The sequence below is a fragment of the Haematobia irritans genome, chromosome 1 (assembly GCF_050003625.1).
Source record: "Haematobia irritans isolate KBUSLIRL chromosome 1, ASM5000362v1, whole genome shotgun sequence".
Lineage (NCBI taxonomy): Eukaryota > Metazoa > Arthropoda > Insecta > Diptera > Muscidae > Haematobia > Haematobia irritans.
Genome location: NC_134397.1, coordinates 70,578,769 through 70,603,616, shown reverse-complemented (window position 1 = coordinate 70,603,616; position 24,848 = coordinate 70,578,769). Strand labels below are relative to the sequence as shown.

Genomic DNA, 24,848 nt, shown 5'->3' with positions numbered 1-24,848 from the left:
TAAACGTGTGCTTTGTAAAATTAAATTTGCTTTACTTGTTCTATAATTTTATAATAAATCAATAAAATTATTAGCATAGCATTATGGCTGTGTATCTGTGCATATTGCTTTACAGCGCTTCCCATTCTATCTTTATTGGATGTTCATTCCAACCTGAGCAAATTTGATACAGATAAACTAAGGCGGAAACGTATATTTAAGCGTGGATTGCAAAGTATTCATTTATGCGACTACAAATTGTGTTATATATTCAATATTCATGTTTACTATGGATGTCCTTTGGGATCCATTGCTTAAATTTGGATTTGTCTGTACTACTTAAATTTTGGCCATTCAGACGATCAACACGGATGAAAACGACTGTATTTCATATGTTTCGGTGTAAAAATTAAATGTTTGGAACTCAAATTTTTAGCACAGTATTTTTTAGTGCAAGCATATAATGTTCATAAAGTAGCATAACATGTTTGGGACATATATGTCAATATGTTAGAACATATTATGTTTGGAACATAACATGTTTTTAAATATAATATGTGTGGATGCAAACATATATTAATTTAGAAATTGCCTGTAAATATTTATATGTTTAGAAAGAGAGACCGAGGGAGTATAAAGAAAAACTAAAGATGGCGAATGTGAGAGATAACGAAATACATCAACAGAACACAGGGTTCACCATTAGGTGGACTTGTTGATGGATTGCTGACTTTTGGAGTACAATATTCAAATAAATACATATTTTTTTTATTCTTTGTAATCTGAAAGATCACCTGGCGAAATTTCCCGTTAATGGATTCCATTGAACAAAGACTGCTATCTGGATATTAAATTTTTTTTTATTCTTTGTAATCCAACACAAGTAACCTATTGGCTCCTTAATCATTTTATATCTAAGGTGAAACATAATATGTTTGAATACTACCAACAATATTTTGTTTGGACAAATCCTGAAAATATATATGTGCTTGAAGCAGAATGTGTTTGGGAGTATATGTTACAGAATCGATTTTTTTTTGAGGGTAAAGAAGTCAAATTTGCGATTTGTAGCGATGTCCGCCTGTTAAAATCACGCTAACAAATGGTGTAGCCACCACTTTTAGGTATAGCCCCCATATAGACTGACCCCTAAATTTGGCTTGCGTAGGCTTTTGGAGGAGGACTTTTTATCAGATCCGACTGAAATTTGGTACACGGCCTCTAGCAACCATGAAAAAATGGGTCCATACACTATTTTTTTTTGATTCGGTGCCGAAGTAAATTAATTTTTACTTGAAATGTCTTCAATCACGAAAATGCTAGTATCACAGTTTTAATTGAGCATAACAAATACTTTATTAAAAAATTAATTGATTTCATTAGCAAATTTCAATTAATTTTTTAATTGATTGAATTAAGAATTTAATTGATGTTGATTGCAAACTCAATTAATTTTTGAATTAAAAACGTAACTATTTTCAATTTATTTTCAATTACTTTCTTAATTGATTGTTTGAAATAAATTTTTAATTAAAAGTTTTTCGATCACTTTTCTAACTTACCCCCATTTTCAGGAAGCTCCGTTAGTGCTACGTTAGCTAACGAACTTTTAAACCGTACTATGGACATTAATGTCATCATGTCTATATATCCCATATACCAGTTAGGAACTTAACGGATAAAAAAAATTTTCAGTTAAAGTTAAGCAGGGAGAAGATATTTCGATTTTATTTTCTGTTAACTGGGAGTTAAAGTCTAACGGAGATACATGAAAATGGCCGTTAGTCTTCTGAGTTTCATAAAAAAGTTAATTGTATCAATTAACTTTTAATTAAAAGTTTTAAAATTTTCAATCATTGGTTTAATTAACTTAATGTTTCTATCCAGATTAAAAAATTATTGTATCAATGAATTTATAAATTGAAAATTGGTCAACTTCAATCGACTTTTTAATTTGAAATATTTTAATGATATTTATACCCTGCGCCACACTGTGGAACAGGGTATTATAAGTTAGTGCATATCTTTGTAACACCCAGAAGGAGACGAGATAGACATATGGTGTCTTTGGCAATAATGCTCAGGGTGGGTCCCTGAGTCGATATATCCATGTCCGTCTGTCCGTCCGTCCGTCTGTATGTGAACACATTTTTGTGATCAAAGTCTAGGTCGCAATTTAGTCCAATCGCCTTCAAATTTGGCACATGTTTCTAATTTGGGTTAGAATAGAACCCTATTGATTTTGGAAGAAATCGGTTCAGATTTAGATATAGCTCCCATATATATCTTTCGCCCGATATGCACTAATATGGACCCAGCAGCCAGGGTTTTATACCGATTTGTTTGAAATTTCGAAACATAACACTTAGTCGTATAGTCAAGTGTGCAAAATTTGACTTAAATCGGTTCAGATTTAGATATAGCTACCATATATATCTTTCGCCCGATATGGACTTATATGGCCCCAGAAGCCAGATTTTTGGCCAAAGTTCGTTGAAATTTTGCACTAGGAGTACAATTAGTAGTATAGTCAAGTGTGAAAAATTTGATTGAAATCGGTTAAGATTTAGATATAGCTCCCATATATATCTTTCGCCCCATATGGACTAATATGGTCCTAAAAGCCAGAGTTTTGGCCCAATTTAGTTGAAATTTTGCACAGGGAGTAGATTTAGCACTGTAGCTATGCGTGCCAAATTTGGTTGAAATCGATTCTGATTTAGATATAGCTCCCATATATATCTTTCGCCCGATATGGACTAATATGGTCCTAGAAGCCAGAGTTTTGGCCCAATTTGTTTGAAATATTGCACTAGGAGTACAATTAGTAGTGCAGTTAAGTGTGCCTAATTTGATTGAAATCGGTTCGGATTTAGATATAGCTCCCATATATAGCTTTCGCCCGATTTACACTCATATGACCTCAGAGGCCAATTTTTCGCTCCGATTTAGTTAAAATTTTGCACACGATGTAGAATTAGCATTGCTGCTATGCGTGCCAAATTTGGTTGAAATCGGTTCAGATTTATATATAGCTCCCATATATATGTTTTTCTGATTTCGACAAAAATGGCCAAAATACCAACATTTTCCTTGTAAAATCGCCAGTGCTTAGTCGAAAAGTTGTAAAAATGACTCTTATTTTCCTAAAATTCTAATACATATATATCGGGCGATAAATCATAAATAAACTGTTGCGAAGGGTATTATAACAGGAACAGGGTATTATAAGTTAGTGCATATGTTTGTAACACCCAGAAGGAGACGAGATAGACACATGGTGTCTTTGGCAATAATGCTCAGGGTTGGTCCCTGAGTCGATATAACCATGTCCGTCTTTCCGATGTCCGTCTGTCCGTCCGTCTGTCCGTCCGTCCGTCTGTCTGTGAACACATTTTTGTGATCAAAGTCTAGGTCGCACTTTAAGTCCAATCGCCTTCAAATTTGGCACATGTTCCTAATTTGGGTCAGAATAGAACTCTATTGATTTTGGAAGAAATCGGTTCAGATTTAGATATAGCTCCCATATATATCTTTCGCCCGATATGCACTAATATGGACCCAACAGCCAGAGTTTTATACCGATTTGCTTGAAATTTTGTACAAACATACCACTTAGTCGTATAGTCAAGTGTGCAAAATTTGATTGAAATCGGTTCAGACTTAGATATAGCTCCCATATATATCTTTCGCCCGATATGGACTTATATGGCCCCAGAAGCCAGATTTTTGGCCCAATTTGGTTGAAATTTTGCACTAGGAGTACAATTAGTAATATAGTCATGTGTGCTAAATTTGATTGAAATCGGTTCAGATTTAGATATAGCTCCCATATATATGTTTTTCTGATTTCGACAAAAAGGTCAAAATACCAAAATTTTCCTTGTTAAATCGCCACTGCTTAGTCGAAAAGTTGTAAAAACGACTCTAATTTTCCTAAACTTCTAATACATATATATCGAGCGATGAATCATAAATAAACTTTTGCGAAGTTTCCTTATAATTGCTTCAGATTTAAATGTTTCCCATATTTTTTTACTAACATTGTGTTCCACCCTAGTGCATTAGCCGACTTAAATGTTGAGTCTATAGATTTTGTAGAAGTCTATCAAATTCTGTCCAGATCGAGTGATATTTAAATGTATGTATTTGGGACAAACCTTTATATATAGCCCCCAACACATTTGACGGATGTGATGTGGTATCGAAGATTTAGATCTACAAAATGGTGCAGGGTATAATATAGTCGGCCCCGCCCGACTTTAGACTTTCCTTACTTGTTTTTTACTAACATTGTGTTCCAACCTAGTGCATTAGCTGACTTAAATTTGGAGTCTATAGATTTTGTAGAAGTCTATCAAATTCTGTCCAGATCGTGTGATATTTAAATGTATATATTTGGGACAAACCTTTATATATAGCACCCAACGGATGTGATATGGTATCGAAAATTTAGACCTACAAAGTGGTGCAGGGTATAATATAGTCGGCCCCGCCCGACTTTAGACTTTACTTACTTGTTTTTTTCTGTGGTGTGGTTAGTGGTCGTTTTATATAGCCTATAAATAATTATCAACCGATAAAAACCAATTTTGGTAATTGGAGAGTCAAATTTCAATATGATTTGTTCCTTAATTGTTGTTTCGAAGTTAAATTTTGGGAGATCTGTTTATATCGCATCTATATATAATTATGGACCGATAAGAAAATATTTTTGCACGGTTGGTAGAAGGCATATACTACTATCACGAAACAACTTTCAGGTTAGGGTACCAATTTTCAACCTGATCGGTTGTGATTTGCTCTTCCAAGAGGCGCCGTAAGGCGAATATGGGGATGGGTTTATATTGGAACTATCTATAATGGACTGATATGGACCAGTTTGTGCATAGTTGTTATCGGATGAAATTTAGTCACCCAATTAGTCCCGGAGATCAAATATGGGGGATATACCTAAAAGTGATCCGATATGGCCCATTTACCCAAACCGAATTTCTCTAGACGGATATTCAACATTGTTGTACTCATGAGAAAATTGTGATTGTTGAACGAGGATAATGGTATAAGAGTTTTTCACCCAACTACTTATCGAGTTTTTGCTGAGTTCCTTCACAATTTAGACCTGCAGATTTTTAATAGTCATGCGAGTGACTCACACCTACGTTTTTAAACATTTTTATGATAGTATATATTTGCTACGATATCATGCGATGCAAAAACAATAATCATCGCAGTAAGATAATACATTAACATTCCGATTTGTTATACTCATTACCGTTACTTGTAGTTACAATAAAATGCAAATATCATTAAGATTGGCTATAAAAATATTCTAAATATTTTAATATGTTCTCTTTTTCAGACTTGTTTTAAACTTTGATACTCCACAATGATATCACGACTGAAATGTAATTTTATGGGTACCATATCCTCAGATTCTGAGAGTAAATCATCTCCAGTTTCTGATAAATCAGTATTGGAACCTTTAGCCGATCCCAATAAATTCCACAAACAGGTATCCATTGATCCAGAACCAGATTCATTGGATAGTGTTCTCTCGAATCCTCAATCGTATCCCATAACGATAATACCAAATCGCCCCACCACATATTATGGATTGACCATGCATAATGGAAAGCCGTTTACAAGACAGGCTAGTTGTAGGTGAGTACATATGTCTAAGATAATTTAAGAAATCTTTTTTTATGGGGTGTCTTGTCACAATCTGAGCAGAAATGTCTAATATTAGGAGCTATAGTTTATTTTGCACCAAAAGCGTCAGTATGCCACTAATATTGAGTCCATTATTAAAAAATAGGAAATCGGTCAATTAGTTGTGTGTAATGAATCCAAATTTCTGCAAATAGGGCAATAGATTTATGTAAGAGCTACATGTAAGTCTAAGTACGATCAGCTAGTACACAAAATTTGAATAACATAGGTTAATAAATAAGAGTATTATGGCCAAATATGACAAAATCGAGCAATACATACACGCAGAGAAGGAATATGATCACCTCAAACATGTTTTGCGAGCAAAATGTTATTTTTGTATGGTGACCATGAAACATGTTTGTCACTAAAATGTTATGTTCTCGTCAAATATAACCTGCTTGCCGAAATCAGATACATGATTTCCGATAAAATAACATGGTTGCGAAAACCATGTTACATGGTCACCACCCAAAAATAACATTTTGCTCTCAAAACATGTTTGAGGTGATCATATTCCTTCTCTGGGTGTATATATGGGACCTATATCTAAAACTGAACCAATTTGAATAATATTTTGCAGGTATGAAGGTCACTTTGTGCAAAATTTGAGTACGATCAGTTAATAAATGAGGCTCCTATGGTGAAAAATAAGGTTATTAGGGGCAAATTTTTCAAAATCGGGCGATACATATATATGGGAGCTATATTTAAATTTGAACCGATTTCGACGAAATTTTGCACATACAGTTAGTGCTACAGAAGATTATATTTAGCTAACCTTGGTTACGATCGGTTGATAAATAAGGGCTTTACGGCCAAATTTGGCAAAATCGGGCGATACATATATATGGGAGCTATATCTAAATCTGAACCGATTTCGATGAAATTTCGCATATACAGTTAGAGCTATAGAAGATTACATTTAGCCAACTTTGAGTACGATCGGTTGATAAATAAGGTTTTACGGCCAAATTTGACCAAATCGGGCTATATATATATATATATATATATATATATATATATATATATATATATATATATATATATATATATATATATATATATATATATATATATATATATATATATATATATATATATATATATATATATATATATATGGGAGCTATATCTAAATCTGAACCGATTTCGATGAAATTGCGCACATACAGTTAGAGGTATAGAAGATTATATTTAGCCAACTTTGAGTAGTATCGGTTGATAAATAAGGGTTTTACGGCCAAATTTGGTAAAATCGGGCGATACATATATATGAGAGCTATATATAAATCTGAACCGATTTGGATTATTTTTAGCACATATTGTCAGTACCATAAAATATTAGAGTCAGCCAAGTTTGTGTGAGGTCGCTTAATAAATAAGGTTTTTATGGCCAAATTTGGGAAAATCGGGCGATACATATATATGGGAGCTACATATAAATCTGAACCGATTTCGATGAAATTGTGCAGACTTAAAGGGTGATGAAAAAGTTTATTATGTGCAAAATTTGATGACGATCGGTTTGTAAAAAAGCGCACCATGACTCCATTTGTCGAAATCGGGCGATACATATATATGGGAGCTATATCTAAATTTGATCCGATTTCTTCCAAATTCAATAGCGTTCGTCCTTGTGCCCAAAAAACATCGTGTACCAAATTTCATCCAAATCGGTTAATAATTGCGACCGGAATCCTGTGAACAACAAATACATGGACAGACGGACGGACACCAAGTGCTAGATCGACTCAGGAGGTGATTCTGAGTCGATAGGTATATATTTTATGGGGTCTAAAATCAATATGTCTGGTAGGCACATTTTTTGAACGATCAAACTTATTATACCCTGACCACTATGTGATTTAGGGTATAAAAATATTGTAAATACTATACTTGCTACTCATATTTTTCGGTTGGAACGAATGAAGTACCTAAACCTATGACTAACTAACTTGGTTTGGTATATGGGGTTTGATTTTTTTGCGGGATTGGCAACCCTAGTGTTATAATATGCCCACAGACATCTATATCGTAGACTTTCAAATTTTTTAGGTTATATGTACTCAGAACGTAGACGAGCGCTATTTGTGTTGTTTACAGCAACTTAAAAGATTCATCTTACGCAAGAAATGGAATTAAATCGTTAACATTTTCGTGCGATTTTTACTACTTGTGACGTGGAATAACTCAACAACTGTGCGTCGATGAACTTAATTAATTTTTTGGCGATCAGCTCCGCCAAGGACCAATGTTTATCCACCGTATAGTGAATTCGTGGAATTCTTGAATTTCGTGAAGGTCTTCAAAAATCAGTTGTTCCGGAATACTTTGATGCTGCGCGCCACATTATTACGGTTTTAATGAACTCAGAAATGACACCAACATTACTGGGAGAGGATAGACAAAAGCTGAAAAAACTTTTTGGTGTTCGGCCGAGACTGGGATTGAATCTGCCACTCTTTGTATGTAAAGCGAGCATATGTTACTAAGCACCCGTGCACCACTGTGATTCCCACACTGAAAAAGTCCGTAGTTAAACTAAGGATAAATGTAACCTATTTTTTATACCAAAAAAAAAAGAAAAAAAATAAGAATGGACGATTAAAATAGTCATGATTTGGCGCCAATGATTTTTATAGAATGGTGATGGGAGTACAATAAGTTTACCATTCCGTTTGTAACACAATGAAATGTCGATTGACGACTATATAAAGTATATATTTTTGATCAGAGAGAAATTGAAAGACGATATGAGCATGTCCGTCTGTCTCTCTGTTGTAATCACCTACAGCCTTCAATAATGGAGATATCGTCCTGGTTTGGAACAGATTCGTCTTTTGTCTTCACGCAGGCTATGTTCGTAAATGGGCTATATCGGTGCAGGTTTTTATATAGCTCCCATATAAGCCGATCCCTTTACAAGGGCGGTTCGGAAACTTCTTAGCCTATCAATGAAAGAGAATAGTTAGTTTTTCAAAAATATTTTTATTTTTCAATACACTTAGTCCAACGCTTTTCTAGCAATTCTTTCCCTTGATTAAAATAGTTTTCCTCAAGGTCTTCAAAATAGCGGTTTACAACTGTAAATGCATCTTCATTTGAGGTAAAACGCTTGCCAGCAAGGAGTTTTTTTAGATTTGGAAACAAGTAAAAGTCACTGGGAGCTAAATCAGGAGAATAAGGTGGGTGGTCAAGCAACTCGTACTTTAATTCGTTAATTTAGCCATTTCACTATGGGCGGAAATCGCAAAACAGCGGCAAAAAGTCAAATTTTCAAAATGAAAAATTATTGGATATTCCAATTGAAATTACTATAGAACATCTTGGATAGTAAAAATCGAAAGTAAATTTAAAACTTGGCAACCCTGTTCAGGAGAAAAAGGCTGCCAATGTTTACCAAACTTTATGCCAGTTGCGTTTAATCAAGGCGAACAAAAATTTACAAATTTCGTGCTTATTTTTTTTTTTCGCAATAAAAGTGAATAAAGAAAACTTTTTAATGTAGATTCTAAGAGGAGGTTTAGTAGTTCAAAATGTTGTAAAGACCTTACAAAATATTTTTGTTTTTGAACTTGAATTTATGGATTTAAAAGTGCGGTTTATATGTGACAATTGTAACACATACGTATATTTGGGAGGAATAGAACTAGAAATGTTAACGATTGTTAATGAACATTTTTGCTTATTATTGTTCGTGAGGAAGTATACTTTTACGTGCTGTAAAGTTTGTAAGGGTTTTATAGTCAAATTTGGGAAAATCGGGCGATACATATTGTTACGAATTTGATAATTATAGACATAAGTTTATTTAAAATAGTTTCCGTTAATTTAAAATTTAAAATCGTAACGATAAAATTTCGCTATCACTTGTTGGAATCATCTATTCATTTTTCTAGTATTTTCCTGAATTTCTTTTATGTTCTTTTGTTTGCTTACCGAAATGTTAATTCTTACTCTCTCATAGAATAGCAACCCCTTTGCTTTGTTATTCTGCATTCTCATTTCATCTCATTGTCTATTGTCATTGTTGTTGTAGTAATGCGAGCATATATCTATGTGAGTGTGTATGTGTTTGGCAGCCACCAGACGAATAACTTAATGGTCGTAGATTCTTCTAGCATTGCCTAAGAATGTTCTGGCGTTGCCAGAATATTGTAGTGCTACCAGAATGTTCTCGTATTGCCACACCGTCATATATAAAAGCGCTCGCATGCTGCTAACGAGTCAGTCTTAATTAAAGCGTCAAACGAATAACTTCAGTGTGAACGAATTGTAAAGTGCGAAGTCATAGTAAATAAATTGTAGATTGTCGTTATTTAAAAGAACTGTGTTTTAATTGTCGGGTAATTAAAAACGCCTAAATATAAAAACGTAACAATATATATGGTAGCTATATCTAAATCTGAACCGAATTTGATGAAATTTTGCACACTTTAAGGGTACTATAAAAAATTACTTTGTGTTAAATTTGAAGAAAATCGGGTGGTAAATAAGCACAGTATGGTCTAATTTGTCGAAATCGGGCGATATCTATATATGGGGGCTATATGTAACTTTGATCCATTTTTTTCCAAATTCAACCGTGTTTGTCCTTTGACCAAGAAAACATGTTGTACCAAATTTTATCAAAATCGGTTAATAATTGCCACCGGAATCCTGCGAACAACAAACACAGAGTTTGGAATTAGAGAGAGGAATTAGAGTCAGATGCCGAAGAATGTGATTTTGATGGTTAATATTTGTTTAATTTTAATTAATAAAATTAATTTAATAAAATGACAATTGGTTTATACTATTTACATCAAGTTCTGGGGATAAGGCGCTTTCTTAATAATGAAAATAAGCAAATATAAATTAAACTCCATCTAAGAGTATATTCTATAGTATTCCAAGTGGAATTACAATTTCGACCCCTCCATAGTAACGCACCTGGAATAAGGGGGAATGACTCCCTTTTTGTTGGTAACATTTGATTTTGATAAGATATATCGATATACCATGTTTGGCGATACTAGATTGATTGTAAATAATTTTTGTCGCAAATTTTCAATTTCCGCCCATAGTGCATTGTTAAAACACTGGTGCGCTGGTGCGTTGTCTTGATGAAAAATTTTTTTTTGTGTTGTAAGCCAGGACGTTTTTCTCGAATTTCTACATTTAATTGATCCAAAAGGTTGCAATAGTACTCTGAATTTATTGTTTTACCCTTTTGCAGATAGTCAATCAATAAAATACCTTTAAAGTCCCAAAAAAACCGTTGCCATAACCTTACCAGCCGATTGAATTGTTTTTGCCTTCTTTGGGGCACTTCCTTCAGCTTCAATCCATTGTTTGGATTGTTCTTTTATCTCTGCAGTATAGTGGTGGATCCATATCTCATCAACAGTTATGAAACGACGCTTAAAATCCATTTTATTTCGCTTAAAACGATCCAAACAAGCTTGAGAAATGTTCATTCTTATGCGTTTTTGATCAAATGCCGCCCCCGTCTTGCAGAAAGCTTTTTCATCTGTAGTTCTTCATGCAAAATTAAATGGACTCGATCATTTGAGATGCCCATGATATTAGCAATTTCATGCACTTTTATTCGTCGATCATTTAATACCATATCATGCACTTTGGCTACAATTTCTGTTGTTGTTGCTGTTTTTGGACGTCCACTACGTGGTTCATCTTCATCTGGTTTAAATTGAACAATCCAATTTTTTACTGTTGCATATGAAGGAGCACTTTCACCTAACACATTCACCATGTCAATATGAATTTCTTGTCCCGATAAACCTTTTTTATGTAAATATTTAATGACAGCACGCATTTCTAATTTTTCCATTGTAAAAAAATTGCGGATGCATCTTTTTTGAACACCTGTTTCTATATTAAGGAGTTGCCAGATCGAAACAAAATTTAACATGTGTTCATAACAGAGATGGAAGTTTCCAAACCACTTAACTTTTTCTGTTTATACCGCTCTTTTTGTGCTAGGCTAAGAAGTTTCCGAACTGCCCTCGTACGTGGGGTCTTGAGAACCTATTCACCACAATTTTCATGCGATTTGCCTGAAATTATATATATATATATATATATATATATATATATATATATATATATATATATATATATATATATATATATATATATATATATATATATATATATATATATATATATATATATATATATATATATATATATATATATATATATATATATATATATATATATATATATATATATATATATATATATATATATATATATATATATATATATAGCAATATTCTGGGTCCAGAAAGGTGTGCCGAATATGATGTGTATCGGTTCCTATTTTTATATAAACCCCATATAGGCCGATTACCAGATTTGACTTCTTGGGTTTCTAGACACATAAATTTTTATCAGATAAGCTTGAAATTGGAAATTTTGAAGTACGTGTGGTCCACAAATAGGTCTGCCGAATATGGTGTGCCTTAGGCCATGTTTTGGTATAAGCGCCATATAGACCGATCACAAGATTTGACTTCTTAGGCTTCTCGACACCGCAATGTTTATCCGATTTGCTTGAAATTGGAAATCTGGAGATTTTTTAGGTGTTTGAATTTGGGTTTTATTGAACCATGTTTTAAAAAAGCCCTTATATAGACTGATCTCCCGATTTGACACCGCAATTTTCTCCAATTTGCCGGAAATTCGAAATCTAGTAGTATTTTGGTTTAAAATGGTCCCTATTTTGGTAAGGTACCTATATAGGTATATGAGGTACCTATATTTCAATACTTGTGCATATAGACATAGCAGTCTTTGTACGATCGTAATGAATTTGTTAAATCTATTTAACCCTAATATACACCGGCCTCCCCATTTAACTAGAGGGGATAGAAGGAGCACTCGTCATGTAAATTTCACGAATCTACAGTTCCGAGATTAATCCCCGTGCTTATTCGAGTCGTGGGGGTAAAATATATAGAATTTTAGTTTCAAATCATATGAAACACGTTATTCTATCGGATTTTCGTGCACATTTGGATGACGCATTTAAGATTTCTCTACAACTGAAACACACCTGCTCCTTACAAATCCAGAATCTGATGTAGCCTCCATATGTAGAAACTTTTAATGTAAATTCGGGAATATTACCAGTTTAACCCATCTGCTAGGGATAATATCTGCCATTAAGTCCACTTAAAATTCTATATAGGTTCAATTAACAAGCTAGGATGATGAGTTTTATAAGGAAACTATTATAATTTATTTATGGTATTTAAGATTTGGCCGGGCCGAACTTGTGAAGGATATATTTGTTTTCATTATTTTTAGTTAACTTTTATACCCTCCTCCATAGGATGGGGGTATATTAACTTTGCCATTTCGTTTGTAACACATCGAAATGTTGCTCTAAGACCCCATAAAGTATATATATTCTGGGTCGTGGTGAAATTCTGAGTCGATCTGAGCATGTCCGTACGTCTGTTCAAATCACGCTTACTTCCGAACGAAACAAGCTATCGACTTGAAACTTGGTACAAGTAGTAGTTATTGATGTAGATCGCATGGTATTGCAAATGGGCCATATCGTCCCACTTTTACGTATAGCCCCCATATAAAGCGATCCCCAGATTTGACCTCCGGAGCTTCTAAGAGAAGCAAATTTCATCAGATCCGGCTGAAATTTGGTACATGGTGTTAGTATATGGTCTCTAATAACCATGCAAAAAGTGGTCCACACCGGTCTATAATTATATATAGCCCCCATATAAACCGACCCCCCGATTTGACTTGCGGAGCCTCTAAGAGAAGAAAATTTCATCCGATCGGGCTTAAATTTGGTACATGGTGTAAGTATATGGTCTCTAACAACTATGTAAAAATTGGGTCACATCGGTCAATAATTATATATAGCCCCCATATAATCCGATCCCCCGATTTGGCTTGCGGAGCCTCTAGGAGAAGCAAATTTCATCCCATCCGGCTGAAATTTGGTACATGTTGTAAGTATATGGTATCTAACAACTATGCAAAAATTGGTCCACATCGGTCCATAATTACCTATAGCCCCCATATAAACCGATCCCAAAATTTGATTTCCGGAGCCTCGTGGATGAGCAAAATTCATCCGATTCGGTTGAAATTTGGTACGTGGTGTTAGTATATGGTATCTAACAACCATGCAGGAATTGGTCCATATCGGTCTATAATTATATGTAGCCTCCTTATAAACCGATCCCCAGATTTGACCTCCAGAGCCCCTTGGAAGAGCAAAATTCTTCCCATTCGGTTGACATTTGGTACGTGATGTTAGTATATGGTATCCAACAACCATGCAGGAATAAGAAGTTTTAAGATACCACAACCCAAGTAATTCGATTGTGGATGACAGTCTTTCGTAGAAGTTTCTACGCAATCCATGGTGGTGGGTACATAAGATTCGGCCTGGCCGAACTTGCGGCCGTATATACTTGTTTATTTTAGAAAATTTTGTCAAACTGAATTATATACTTAGTTAATCGGCCTTTTTTTTGTTTAATATCTACCCTGTATGGACTAACTTACAATTGAGAAGACGGTGTTAAGAAGTTTTAAGATACCTTGTCATCGCAAGTGTAATTTGATTGTGGATGACAGTCTTTAGCACAAGTTTCTATGCAATCCATGGTGGAGGGTACATAAGATTCGGCCTGGCCGAACTTACGGCCGTATATAAAGGGTGATTTGTTAAGAGCTTGATAACTTTTTTTTTAAAAAAAACGCATAAAATTTGCAAAATCTCATCGGTTCTTTATTTGAAACGTTAGATTGGTCCATGACATTTACTTTTTGAAGATAATTTCATTTAAATGTTGACCGCGGCTGCGTCTTAGGTGGTCCATTCGGAAAGTCCAATTTTGGGCAACTTTTTCGAGCATTTCGGCCGGAATAGCCCGAATTTCTTCGGAAATGTTGTCTTCCAAAGCTGGAATAGTTGCTGGCTTATTTCTGTAGACTTTAGACTTGACGTAGCCCCACAAAAAATAGTCTAAAGGCGTCAAATCGCATGATCTTGGTGGCCAACTTACCGGTCCATTTCTTGAGATGAATTGTTCTCCGAAGTTTTCCCTCAAAATGGCCATAGAATCGCGAGCTGTGTGGCATGTAGCGCCATCTTGTTGAAACCACATGTCAACCAAGTTCAGTTCTTCCATTTTTGGCAACAAAAAGTTTGTTAGCATCGAACGATAGCGATCGCCATTCACCGTAACGTTGCGTCCAACAGCATCTTTGAAAAAATACGGTCCAATGATTCCACCAGCGTACAAACCACACCAAACAGTGCATTTTTCGGGATGCATGGGCAGTTCTTGAACGGCTTCTGGTTGCTCTTCACTCCAAATGCGGCAATTTTGCTTATTTACGTAGCCATTCAACCAGAAATGAGCCTCATCGCTGAACAAAATTTGTCGATAAAAAAGCGGATTTTCTGCCACTGATTTTGGTAATAAAATTCAATGATTTGCAAGCGTTGCTCGTTAGTAAGTCTATTCATGATGAAATGTCAAAGCATACTGAGCATCTTTCTCTTTGACACCATGTCTGAAATCCCACGTGATCTGTCAAATACTAATGCATGAAAATCCTAACCTCAAAAGAATCACCCTTTACTTGTTTATTATACTTTATCTAAAATTTTCAATGTGAGGAAAAATACTCCAACTTATAATAAAAAGGGAAATAAGCTGTAGGTAGCCATCATACGAATCGATTAGTTAGTTTTTACTACAAAAATGTTTTTCAATACAAAAAATTTTCCTAGTAAATTGTCGACATTTGGTAGTAAGATTTTTATATTGCCTGTGTATTTTTATAATACAATCAACGATGCAATAATTACTGTGTTGGAAATTTATTTAAGGAAAAATCCTTCCCATTTCGTATATGGTGAACTAAAAATATTTACTGAAATTCGCACGAGGTAGTTCATTCCTCCTATAAAACAGTTTACTTCTTTTTCTGTGTAGGATATTTGTGGAAGAACTTAAAAAACAATTGGAATCATCCAAAATATGTGTGTATACCCTACTTTATGTTGATTTTATTTTTTTTAAGAAATTGTGATGTTTACATGAAACAGCTGTTATCCCAACCTAAATGGCTTCTTTTCACGTGATCCAATTTTTCTTTGTTGTTTTATCTTTCCCCCCATAAAATGCTTCACATTAAACGAGGTGTGAAATGGTTATTTTAATGGCACTCGATAAACGTAAATATAGATCCACAATCGATTGGCAGCGAACCGTCCAAATAAATCTCATTTACAGGTTTTTTCACATGTCAAAGATAATTTGAAATGTCAACAGAAGATAAACGTTAAATTTTTAAAAGTAGTTTGCTTGCGGCTATATAGTATGATCGTAATAGGGGGAAATGTATTGGAATAATTAAATATTTTACCACAATATCCGATTAGCTAACTATGGCGCTGAGAATATATTTATCTGTGTGCGGGGGTCATAATATTTTAGATCAATAATCCTCCTAGTCGTGTTTAGACCCATGAATGTGAAATCAATTTGAGTTTTATCACCTGAGATTTAGTTCAAAAAGTTCGTGGATTGAATTAAGATCACGGCGGTTAAAATCGGTTCGGATTGTTTGTGCGGAACGAAAGGCTATAGGACTTTATCGTGTTCCTAAAGGATCTTCGTTTTGAAGATTTTCTATTTAGTGTTCCTTTTCGGTTCGTTTCTATTGTTTTGTTGGTTTTTACAGCGTCATCAAACGCTAACGAACGATATGCATAACGCGAAACTAACCGATGTTCATGTCCTTAAGGAAGAGGACGAAAACTATGTCGATAAAGAAGATCAAAGTGCTTTAACCAATCATTGGAAACGTCAATATATGCGTGGAATATCAACCACTCCCTCCCAAGGAGGAGTCTATTATGAAGCCCTTAAAGGATCAAGCAATTCATTGGTGAAAGGGTGGGTGAAATGTTGTGTTAAAAAGGATTTTTAAAGTAAATTGTGACTTAATTATATCGTATTGCATAGCGCATAAAAACTGAAACCGATTGAAGTGCATGTTGTAATTCTTAATTCTGGAAGTTTCTTGAAAAAAAGCGAAAGAGAATGCAGTGATAAGAGAGAAGTTCACCACTGTATAGGGCTGCCACTATACCTAATATATGGAATAAGGCTGCCACTATACCTAATATAAGGTATAAGGCTGCCACTATACCTAACCTACACTTACTTAAAATTGTGTTGGTATTGACTTCGTGCCAAAGAAGATAGCAATTGCCCAAGGATACATTAAAGGCGCCATTCACTTTGAACTTTAGGGTTTTCCGTGCTAGGACACAAATCTTAATTTTCTCGCCATCACCTATATTAATTTCAAAAGAATCATTAAAATAAAATCTGGTGTGTCCTATTTTTGACCACATTTCAGCTTTATAATTGCATAAAAAATTATCGAATTTAAAAATAATTTCGTTGCTATTGAAGAATTTTGGAGATTTATTAACACACTGAAAAAACAGTGAACCCACCAGGAAGAAAACTTTCGGTTAATTTTAGAAAATTTTGAATATTTGTAGAAAATTTTGACTAAACAGTATTACAAACGTTGGCATCACGCCGATGTCATAAAAATAAGTAAATATCTTTCGACAAATACAAGAAAATTTATTAGACATAACTAAGTTTTTTCACTTGTTAAAGAAAATTTTGTAGTTTGAAGAAAAAACTTAGAGTTCAAAATTGCAAGAATGTCTTTAGTGACATACGAAGTTCACGATGGACGCATTTTTGGTAAAATTTACAAATCAAAAAAAAAAAAAAAAATCTGAACTAATTTGTGGAAGACAAGAATATTTATGCTTCATTTGAGTATATTTTTTTCCTCGGGTTTAGTTAATTTAACTAACGTACACAAAAAAGTATTAGAGTGAAGAAAGCTTTCTCCAAACATAATATTTCTATGAACTAAAATAAAGTTAAATTGGCTTTAGTGAAATAGAGAGTTCACTTTTTCTTGAGTGCAACAGGCCAATAATTATATATAGCTCAAAAATAAACCGACCAAAGATTGGACTTCTGAAACTAACATAATACACCCCCAAATCGCATCTGTAACATATACATATATTTTGCTACAAACATATATATTTTTAGAATTTGTGCAACCAAAAAAATGTTTGTACTGTGCAAACATATTATGTTTCACCCCAAGCATATCTTTTTATTTATTTAGACATTACATACCAAATTTTCAATTTCCGAAAGATATCTTCGTTATCTATCTCCGTCGCCTTTTTATATTTTTTTTTCTATTTTTATACCCACCACCATAGAATGGTGATGGGAGTATAATAAGTTTGTCATTCCGTTTGTAACACATCGAAATAGCGATTTCTGACTATATAAAGTATATATATTCTTGATCAGGGAGAAATTCTAAGACGATATAATCATGTCCGCCTGTCTGTCTGTTGTAATCACGCAACAGTCTTCAATAATGAAGCAATCGTGCTGAAATTTGCATAGATGGGCTATATCGGTCCAGGTTTTGATATAGTCCCCATATAAACCGACTTCCCGATTTGGGGTCTTGGACTTGTAGAAATCGAAGTTTTTATCCAATTTGCCTGAAATGGGAAATCTAGAGGTATTTTCGGACAATAAAGAGGTGTGCCAAAAATGATGAGTATCGGTTCAAGTTTCGGTAAATCCCCATATAGACCGATCTCCCGATTTTACTTCTTGGGCTTCTAGGATCCGAAGTTGTATCCAATTTGCCTTAAATTGGAAATCTAGAGGAATTTTCGGACCATAAAGAGGTGTGCCGAAAACTGTGATTATCGGTCCATGTTTTAGTATAGCCCCCATATAGACCGATCTTCCCATTTCATACACATATAGAAACAAGTAAGTAAAGTAGAAAGTCGGGCGGGGCCGACTATATCATACCCTAAACCACCATTACAGAATTAGTAATCATAAGCATTTGTGGGGTAACATATAGGTCTGGGAGATAAACCGCAGTTACATATTTAAGAAAATTAAGGGGTACATGTCTATGGGTGCTTTGTGTCAATCTGACTATAACTCATAGTCAATGTTGCCAGGGAAAATGTTCGGTTTACCCTACAAGGACAAAAAAGTTCCCTACTTTCCCATACATTCCCAAACAATTTTCCCTACTATATTTTTCGTTAAATTTAAAAAATTTTACAAAACAAAAATGGTTCTAAGTACTTTATTATCTTAAAACATGAATATGCAACGTATTTAACTTAGAATATAAATTTGTATTACCACCACGGTTGCCACAGTTGGTAGAATTCTACCCAAATTAGTAATCTTTTTTGTTAAATCTCTATAAAAATAAAATTTTGGAAAAAGTTTCTATAAACAAATTTTTGTGAGAAATTTTTCTATAGAAATAAAATTTTGACAATAAATTCTATAGAAATAAAATTTTGAGAATAAATTCCACAGAAATAAAATTTTGAGAAAATTTTTTATAGAAATAATATTTTGAAAAAAATTTCTATAGAAGTACAATTTTTACAAAATGTTCTATAGAAATAAAATATTGATAAAATTCTCTAGAGGAATAAAGTTTAGCACACATTGTTAAAGATCAAGCCTTGCCGGCTTCTAATTTCCTCTTCTAGAGCCACCAAAATGTAAAAATTATTACAAATTGTGTTGAATGAAAATGTCTTACATTGTGGCCCTACGTCCCTACAAGACGCTAAATATTAGAAAAACCCTACATATAGGGAATTTCCCCTACTTCTAGCAATACTGGCTGAACCCATTGAGCCCATTATTAAAAAAGAGAAAATTAATGTGGGTAATAAATACAAATTTGTAAAAATCGAGCAATATTCTTATGTAAGAGCTACAAGTACGTATAAGTACGATCGGCTAGTACATCAAAATTTGAAATTTGAGTAACATTGGTTAATAAATAAGAGTACTATGGCCAAGTTTGGGAAAATCGAGCGATGCATATATATGGAAGCTATATCTAAATCTGAACCAATTTGCATAATATTTTGCGAGTTTGATTAATAACACAAAAGGTTACCTTTTGCAAGATTTGAGTAAGATCAGTTAAGAAATGAGGCCTGTATGGTCAAACATAAGGTTATTAGGGCCGAATTTTTCAAAATCGGGTGATACATATATGGGAGCTATATCTAAATCTGAACCGATTTCGATGGTTTTTTGCACATATAGTTAATGCTATAGAAGACTACATTTAGCCAAATTTGGGTAAGATCGGTTTATAAATAAGGGTTTTATGGCCAAATTTAGAAAAATCGGGCGGTACATATATATGGGAGCTATATCTAAATCTGAACCGATTTCGATGGTTTTTTGCACATATAGTTAGTGCTATAGAAGATTACATTTAGCCAATTTTGAGTAAGATCGGTTGATAAATAAAGGTTTTGTGGCCAAATTTGCGATCGGAATCCTGTGAACAACAAATACATGGACAGACGGGCGGACGGGCGGACAGACGGACGGACACCAAGCGCTAGATCGACTCAGGAGGTGATTCTGAGTCGATCGGTATATATTTTATGGGGTCTAAAATCAATATTTCTGGTAGGCACATTTTTTGGCCGATCAAACTTATTATAACCTGACCACTATGTGGTTTAGGGTATAAAAACAAAAGCAAAAGAGGGTTTTATGGATAAGCCGCGTTTTTATTTAATATAGATTCTATGTGGACTAACATTAGAAGATAATGTTACAAATAAAACTATAACTTACCAATACCCAAGTAGTTCGATTTTGGATGATAGCTTTAAGTAGAACTGTTTACGCAATTCATTATGTAGGGAATGCTCAAGATCCGGTCTGGCCTTGTTTTTTTAGTAAGATTTTTTTAAACAACAACAATCTATTACCCGTTAGAATTTTGAAACATTTTATGTTATTTTTTGCTATAAAAAATCAAGTTCAATATACATAATTCTTCATTACTTAAGTTATGTAACTGATTCCAATAAAATATTTCCTCATTATTACATTTCATGCCATTCTGAATACATAATTACAAAGTACTTCGTTTAAATGTGTCTAATTGCAGATAGTAATTTAAATTTAAACTACGCCATTAAATTATCAACCATCATTTTTCGAAAGACGAAGAGGCCCGTAGCAGATCCATTACAAAACTCTTCTATCATACACACTCAGAGGTTATAAAGACGCCTATCATAATTCTTTTAAATTAGTACGACATTCAACTTGAACTTAATGAGGATTTTTTGTTTAAGAGTTTTCTTTTTTACTACATTTATTGCAAGCTTTTTTTTAGGTTTGTGATATGCAGTTGCTGAAATTTCCGTTGAACGGAATGCTCAAAAAAATCTTCTCGCCGTTTGGGTTTTCAGCGATATACGGTATGTGACGTCAAAGCACCTCAAATGCATTTGAATGGAACACATAAATATAGCGTTTAAATAACAATCATTACGATTTACGATTTTTTTGTCTTTCAACAAATTATCTATAAGTCAACATTTTAGTTACGGTGTAATGGAATCATTAGTCGAAATAGATAGAATTTGTAGATATAGTCGACATACTTAAATGCTCTTTAGATCACTTTTCGCGCACACATAAAAATAATACTTTTTTCCCGAAAATAAATTTTAGACATGGGCCGATTTATTATACCTTTCACCATTACTGTGGTACAGGGAATAATAAGTTTGTGCATTTGTATGTAACGCCCAAAAAGAGTAGTTAGACCCATCTTTTAGAATGCCGATCGTCTTAGAATTAAATTCAGAGTCGATTTAGCGATGTCCGTCTGTCTGTATTAGAGGTGAGCACGTGAATAATATTTTATTCACGCAAACTCACGACGGAGAAATCTTATTCACGCACACTCACACACGATATTTTTTGGTAGGACTCACGAAAAGAAAATTTGTACTCACGCACGAAAATCTTTTAAATGTCGTGACTCACGAAAAATGTATAATAATAATTTTATGAGTAATTTACCTGACTGAAAAATATGAGTATGATTAAAATCGAGCGCTTTATAAAACTTTTAACACTTAGGATGTCACTAAAATTATATATGAATTGAACTCGTAAGCATTTTATGTTCGTAAGCGGAATTATTTTCGTGAGCGTGTTTTTTTCGAAATTCGTTACTCACTCACGAAGATATTATTTTCGTGACTCACGCTCACGCACGACATTTGGTTGATTAATCACGCACACTGACGCCGTTACCATCAGCGTGACTCACGCGTGAGTCACGAAAATTTTCGTGAGTCAAGACAATTTCGTGTCACCTGCACACCTCTAGTCTGTATATGCAAGGTACAGCTCGCAATTTAAGTCTGATGGCACGGGGCCGTTTTTCAGATCAAAGAAAATCGCTATTGATTTTGGAAAAAAATCGGTTCAGATTTAGATATAACTGTCATATATATATATTTATCACTGACGTATTTATGAACCGATCTTCTTCAAAAAACCCGTAAAACTTGTAAAATATTAGCTAAATCGGTTCAGATTTACATATAGCTTCCATATATATATATCTTTCGTCCGATATGCATTATTTTGCCCCAAAGGCCAGAATTTTATATTGATTTGCTTCAAATTTTGTACAGGGAGTTCAACGGGTTGTATCATAAAGTATGACAAATTTGGTTGAAATCGGTTCAGATTTAGATATAGCTCCCATATATAACTTTCACCTGATTAACACTCATATGACCATAAGGACCATAATTTTACTACAATTTGCGTGGAAATAGGTTAATATTGAGATACAGCTGTGTGGGTTCAATTCCAGTTTCAATCGAACACCAAATATTGTTCAGCATTAAATAACGGGCTGCCACTGTATCTAACTTAACGTACACTAAAAAAAGTATACACGGTTCCAAAGATTTCGTCTTTACTTTAACAATTTTGGTATTGATTTCGAGCCAAAGAAGCGTAGAATTCAAGTAAGGATACTTTTAAGACACAATTCTCTTATAAATTTCGGTTTTGTGTACTTGATTCTAGGAAGCAAATTTTAATTTTTCGCGTTTTCATCTTTTTTTCTTCATATGCTATTAAAGTCCTTTAAAAACCAGTTAACGACAACTTTATTTTCCAAATTAAGACTCGACATCCAGTAGAAATTACGCTATGTCCTATTTTTGAACGATTTTTTGCTTTGTTGTCAAGATGCCAAAAGATAACAAATTTAAAGATAATTTCATTAAATTTAAAGAATTTTTCTGAATTATTAAAGTCAAGTTGACCTTAGCCCAAACATTTTTTCTTTCATATTATGATACCCATTTTTAAGTTAAATCATTTAATTATAAGGCCAACACGACTTCATTGAAAAGTGTGTCGACTTTTGGACAAGGAAAAAAACTTTATATTAGAGAAAAGCGTCTTCTACGCTAAGCAAATTTTGCATTCGTATTTTAAGGACATGAAATCTTTGTCTTCACGACAATATTTTTTTTCAGTGTACGTCAATATTTTTTAAGTGTAAAAAAATTGTTAATGATGACAATCCAAGGATTCAATATCTCATTTAATTTAAGGAATATTTATTGAAATTATTGAAATTTCTTGAATTTAAATAAAAAAATCTTATCCTCAATTTAATAAAAAAGAACATTATTTTTTTTTAATAATTCTGTTTATTTGCAATCTATTTTTCAACAAAACATTAAGCAAATTTTTTGTTACATAAAAGAACATTATAAACTGTATTTTACTTCATATTTCTCTATTTTAAAGAAATTCATCAACTTCATGTACTACGATTCAAGTCGATAGTTTGTTTCGTTGGAAAGTTGGCGTAATTTTAACAGACGGACGGCATACATCGCTAGATCTACTCAGAATTTCACCACGACCCAGAATAGACTTTATGGGGTCTGAGAACAAAATTTTCGATGTATTACAATCGGAATGACAAAGTTAGTACAACGAACACAAAAGTAAACTACTTTATAGCAAGAATGAAGTACGTCGTGGGAAAACTATTCGACGGAAGAATAGTTGTATTACAGCCCTTGTTGACGTGTCGGAGGATATCAGGCGCTTTATGGATGAAAGGAAATATGTGTTGCTAGTGCTTTTAGATCATTCTAAAGCATTTGACACCGTAGACCACGATTTACTTTGTGCTAAATTACGCAATTTCTTTGGGTTTTCAAACACGTCGGCAAGATTAATTTCATCATACCTCTCGGATAGGTATCAATATGTCAGGATTGGGGACAGGCAATCACAGGTGCGGTTGGTAAACAGAGGTGTTCCGCAAGGTTCAATATTAGGACCCTTGCTCTTCTCCCTATACTCTAATGATCTACCTACGCAGGTGAGACATTGTCGGATGCGAATGTATGCTGATGATGTTCAGTTATATATAGGGTGCGAACCGTCATCAATTGGTAGTTGTGAGGCTCTATTGAATGAGGATCTTGGAAGGATATCAATGTGGGCACAGGCCAATGGTCTTACTATTAACCCAATGAAATCTAAGTGTTTGGTGATTAAAGGGCGAACAGTGAGGTCTAGAGTTAATGTTGACATAAGGATAGATAATCAGACGATTGGGATAGTGGAGCGTGCCAGAAATCTTGGGGTGATGTTCAACAGCACTCTGACGTGGTCTGACCATATTACCGCTATGTGTGGCCGTGTATATTCAATACTTCGGACATTATGGCAGTCACAACGTTGTACTCCGTTAAGAATAAGGGTTATCTTAGCCAAGTCATTCTTGATGTCCATTATGCTTTACGGATGTGAACTTTTTGCTAAGTGCGATGCCCTAAGTATGCAGAGAATGAATAGGACGTTCAATAGCATTACCCGCTACGTATATGGTATACGAAGATATGACAGTGTTTCGGCTTTCTCAGTATGCTTGTATGACATGACATTTCACAATCTACTTAAGTTAAGAGTCCTTATTTTCTTGCATAGGATTATTTATAGTGGTCACCCGGTGCATTTATTTCAACGCCTGCGTTTTTCAAGATTTAATAGAGGAAAAAGATTAATTTTGCTTCGTCATAGCTGTTTGGTCTCTGAGTGGCAATTTTTTATTAACTCCATCCGTCTGTGGAACTCACTTACTTATAATATCCAATGTATAAGTAA

General features: G+C 34.0%; 1 protein-coding gene across 7 annotated transcripts in view; it reads left to right on the top strand.

Annotated features, from left to right (window-relative positions):
• Irk2 (Inwardly rectifying potassium channel 2) overlaps nucleotides 1-24,848 on the top strand; it is a 74,333-nt gene that overhangs the window by 18,969 nt on the left and 30,516 nt on the right. For 5 of the 7 annotated variants that reach the window (XM_075290693.1, XM_075290694.1, XM_075290692.1 and 2 more), the window contains exon 2: nucleotides 5,342-5,643. In XM_075290693.1, the coding sequence (XP_075146808.1) occupies nucleotides 5,369-5,643 (275 nt within the window). In that variant the 5' untranslated portion in view covers nucleotides 5,342-5,368. Of the gene's footprint in view, nucleotides 1-5,341; nucleotides 5,644-16,266; nucleotides 16,653-24,848 lie in introns of those variants that run through there. The other 2 variants (XM_075290697.1, XM_075290698.1) reach the window with 1 other exon arrangement.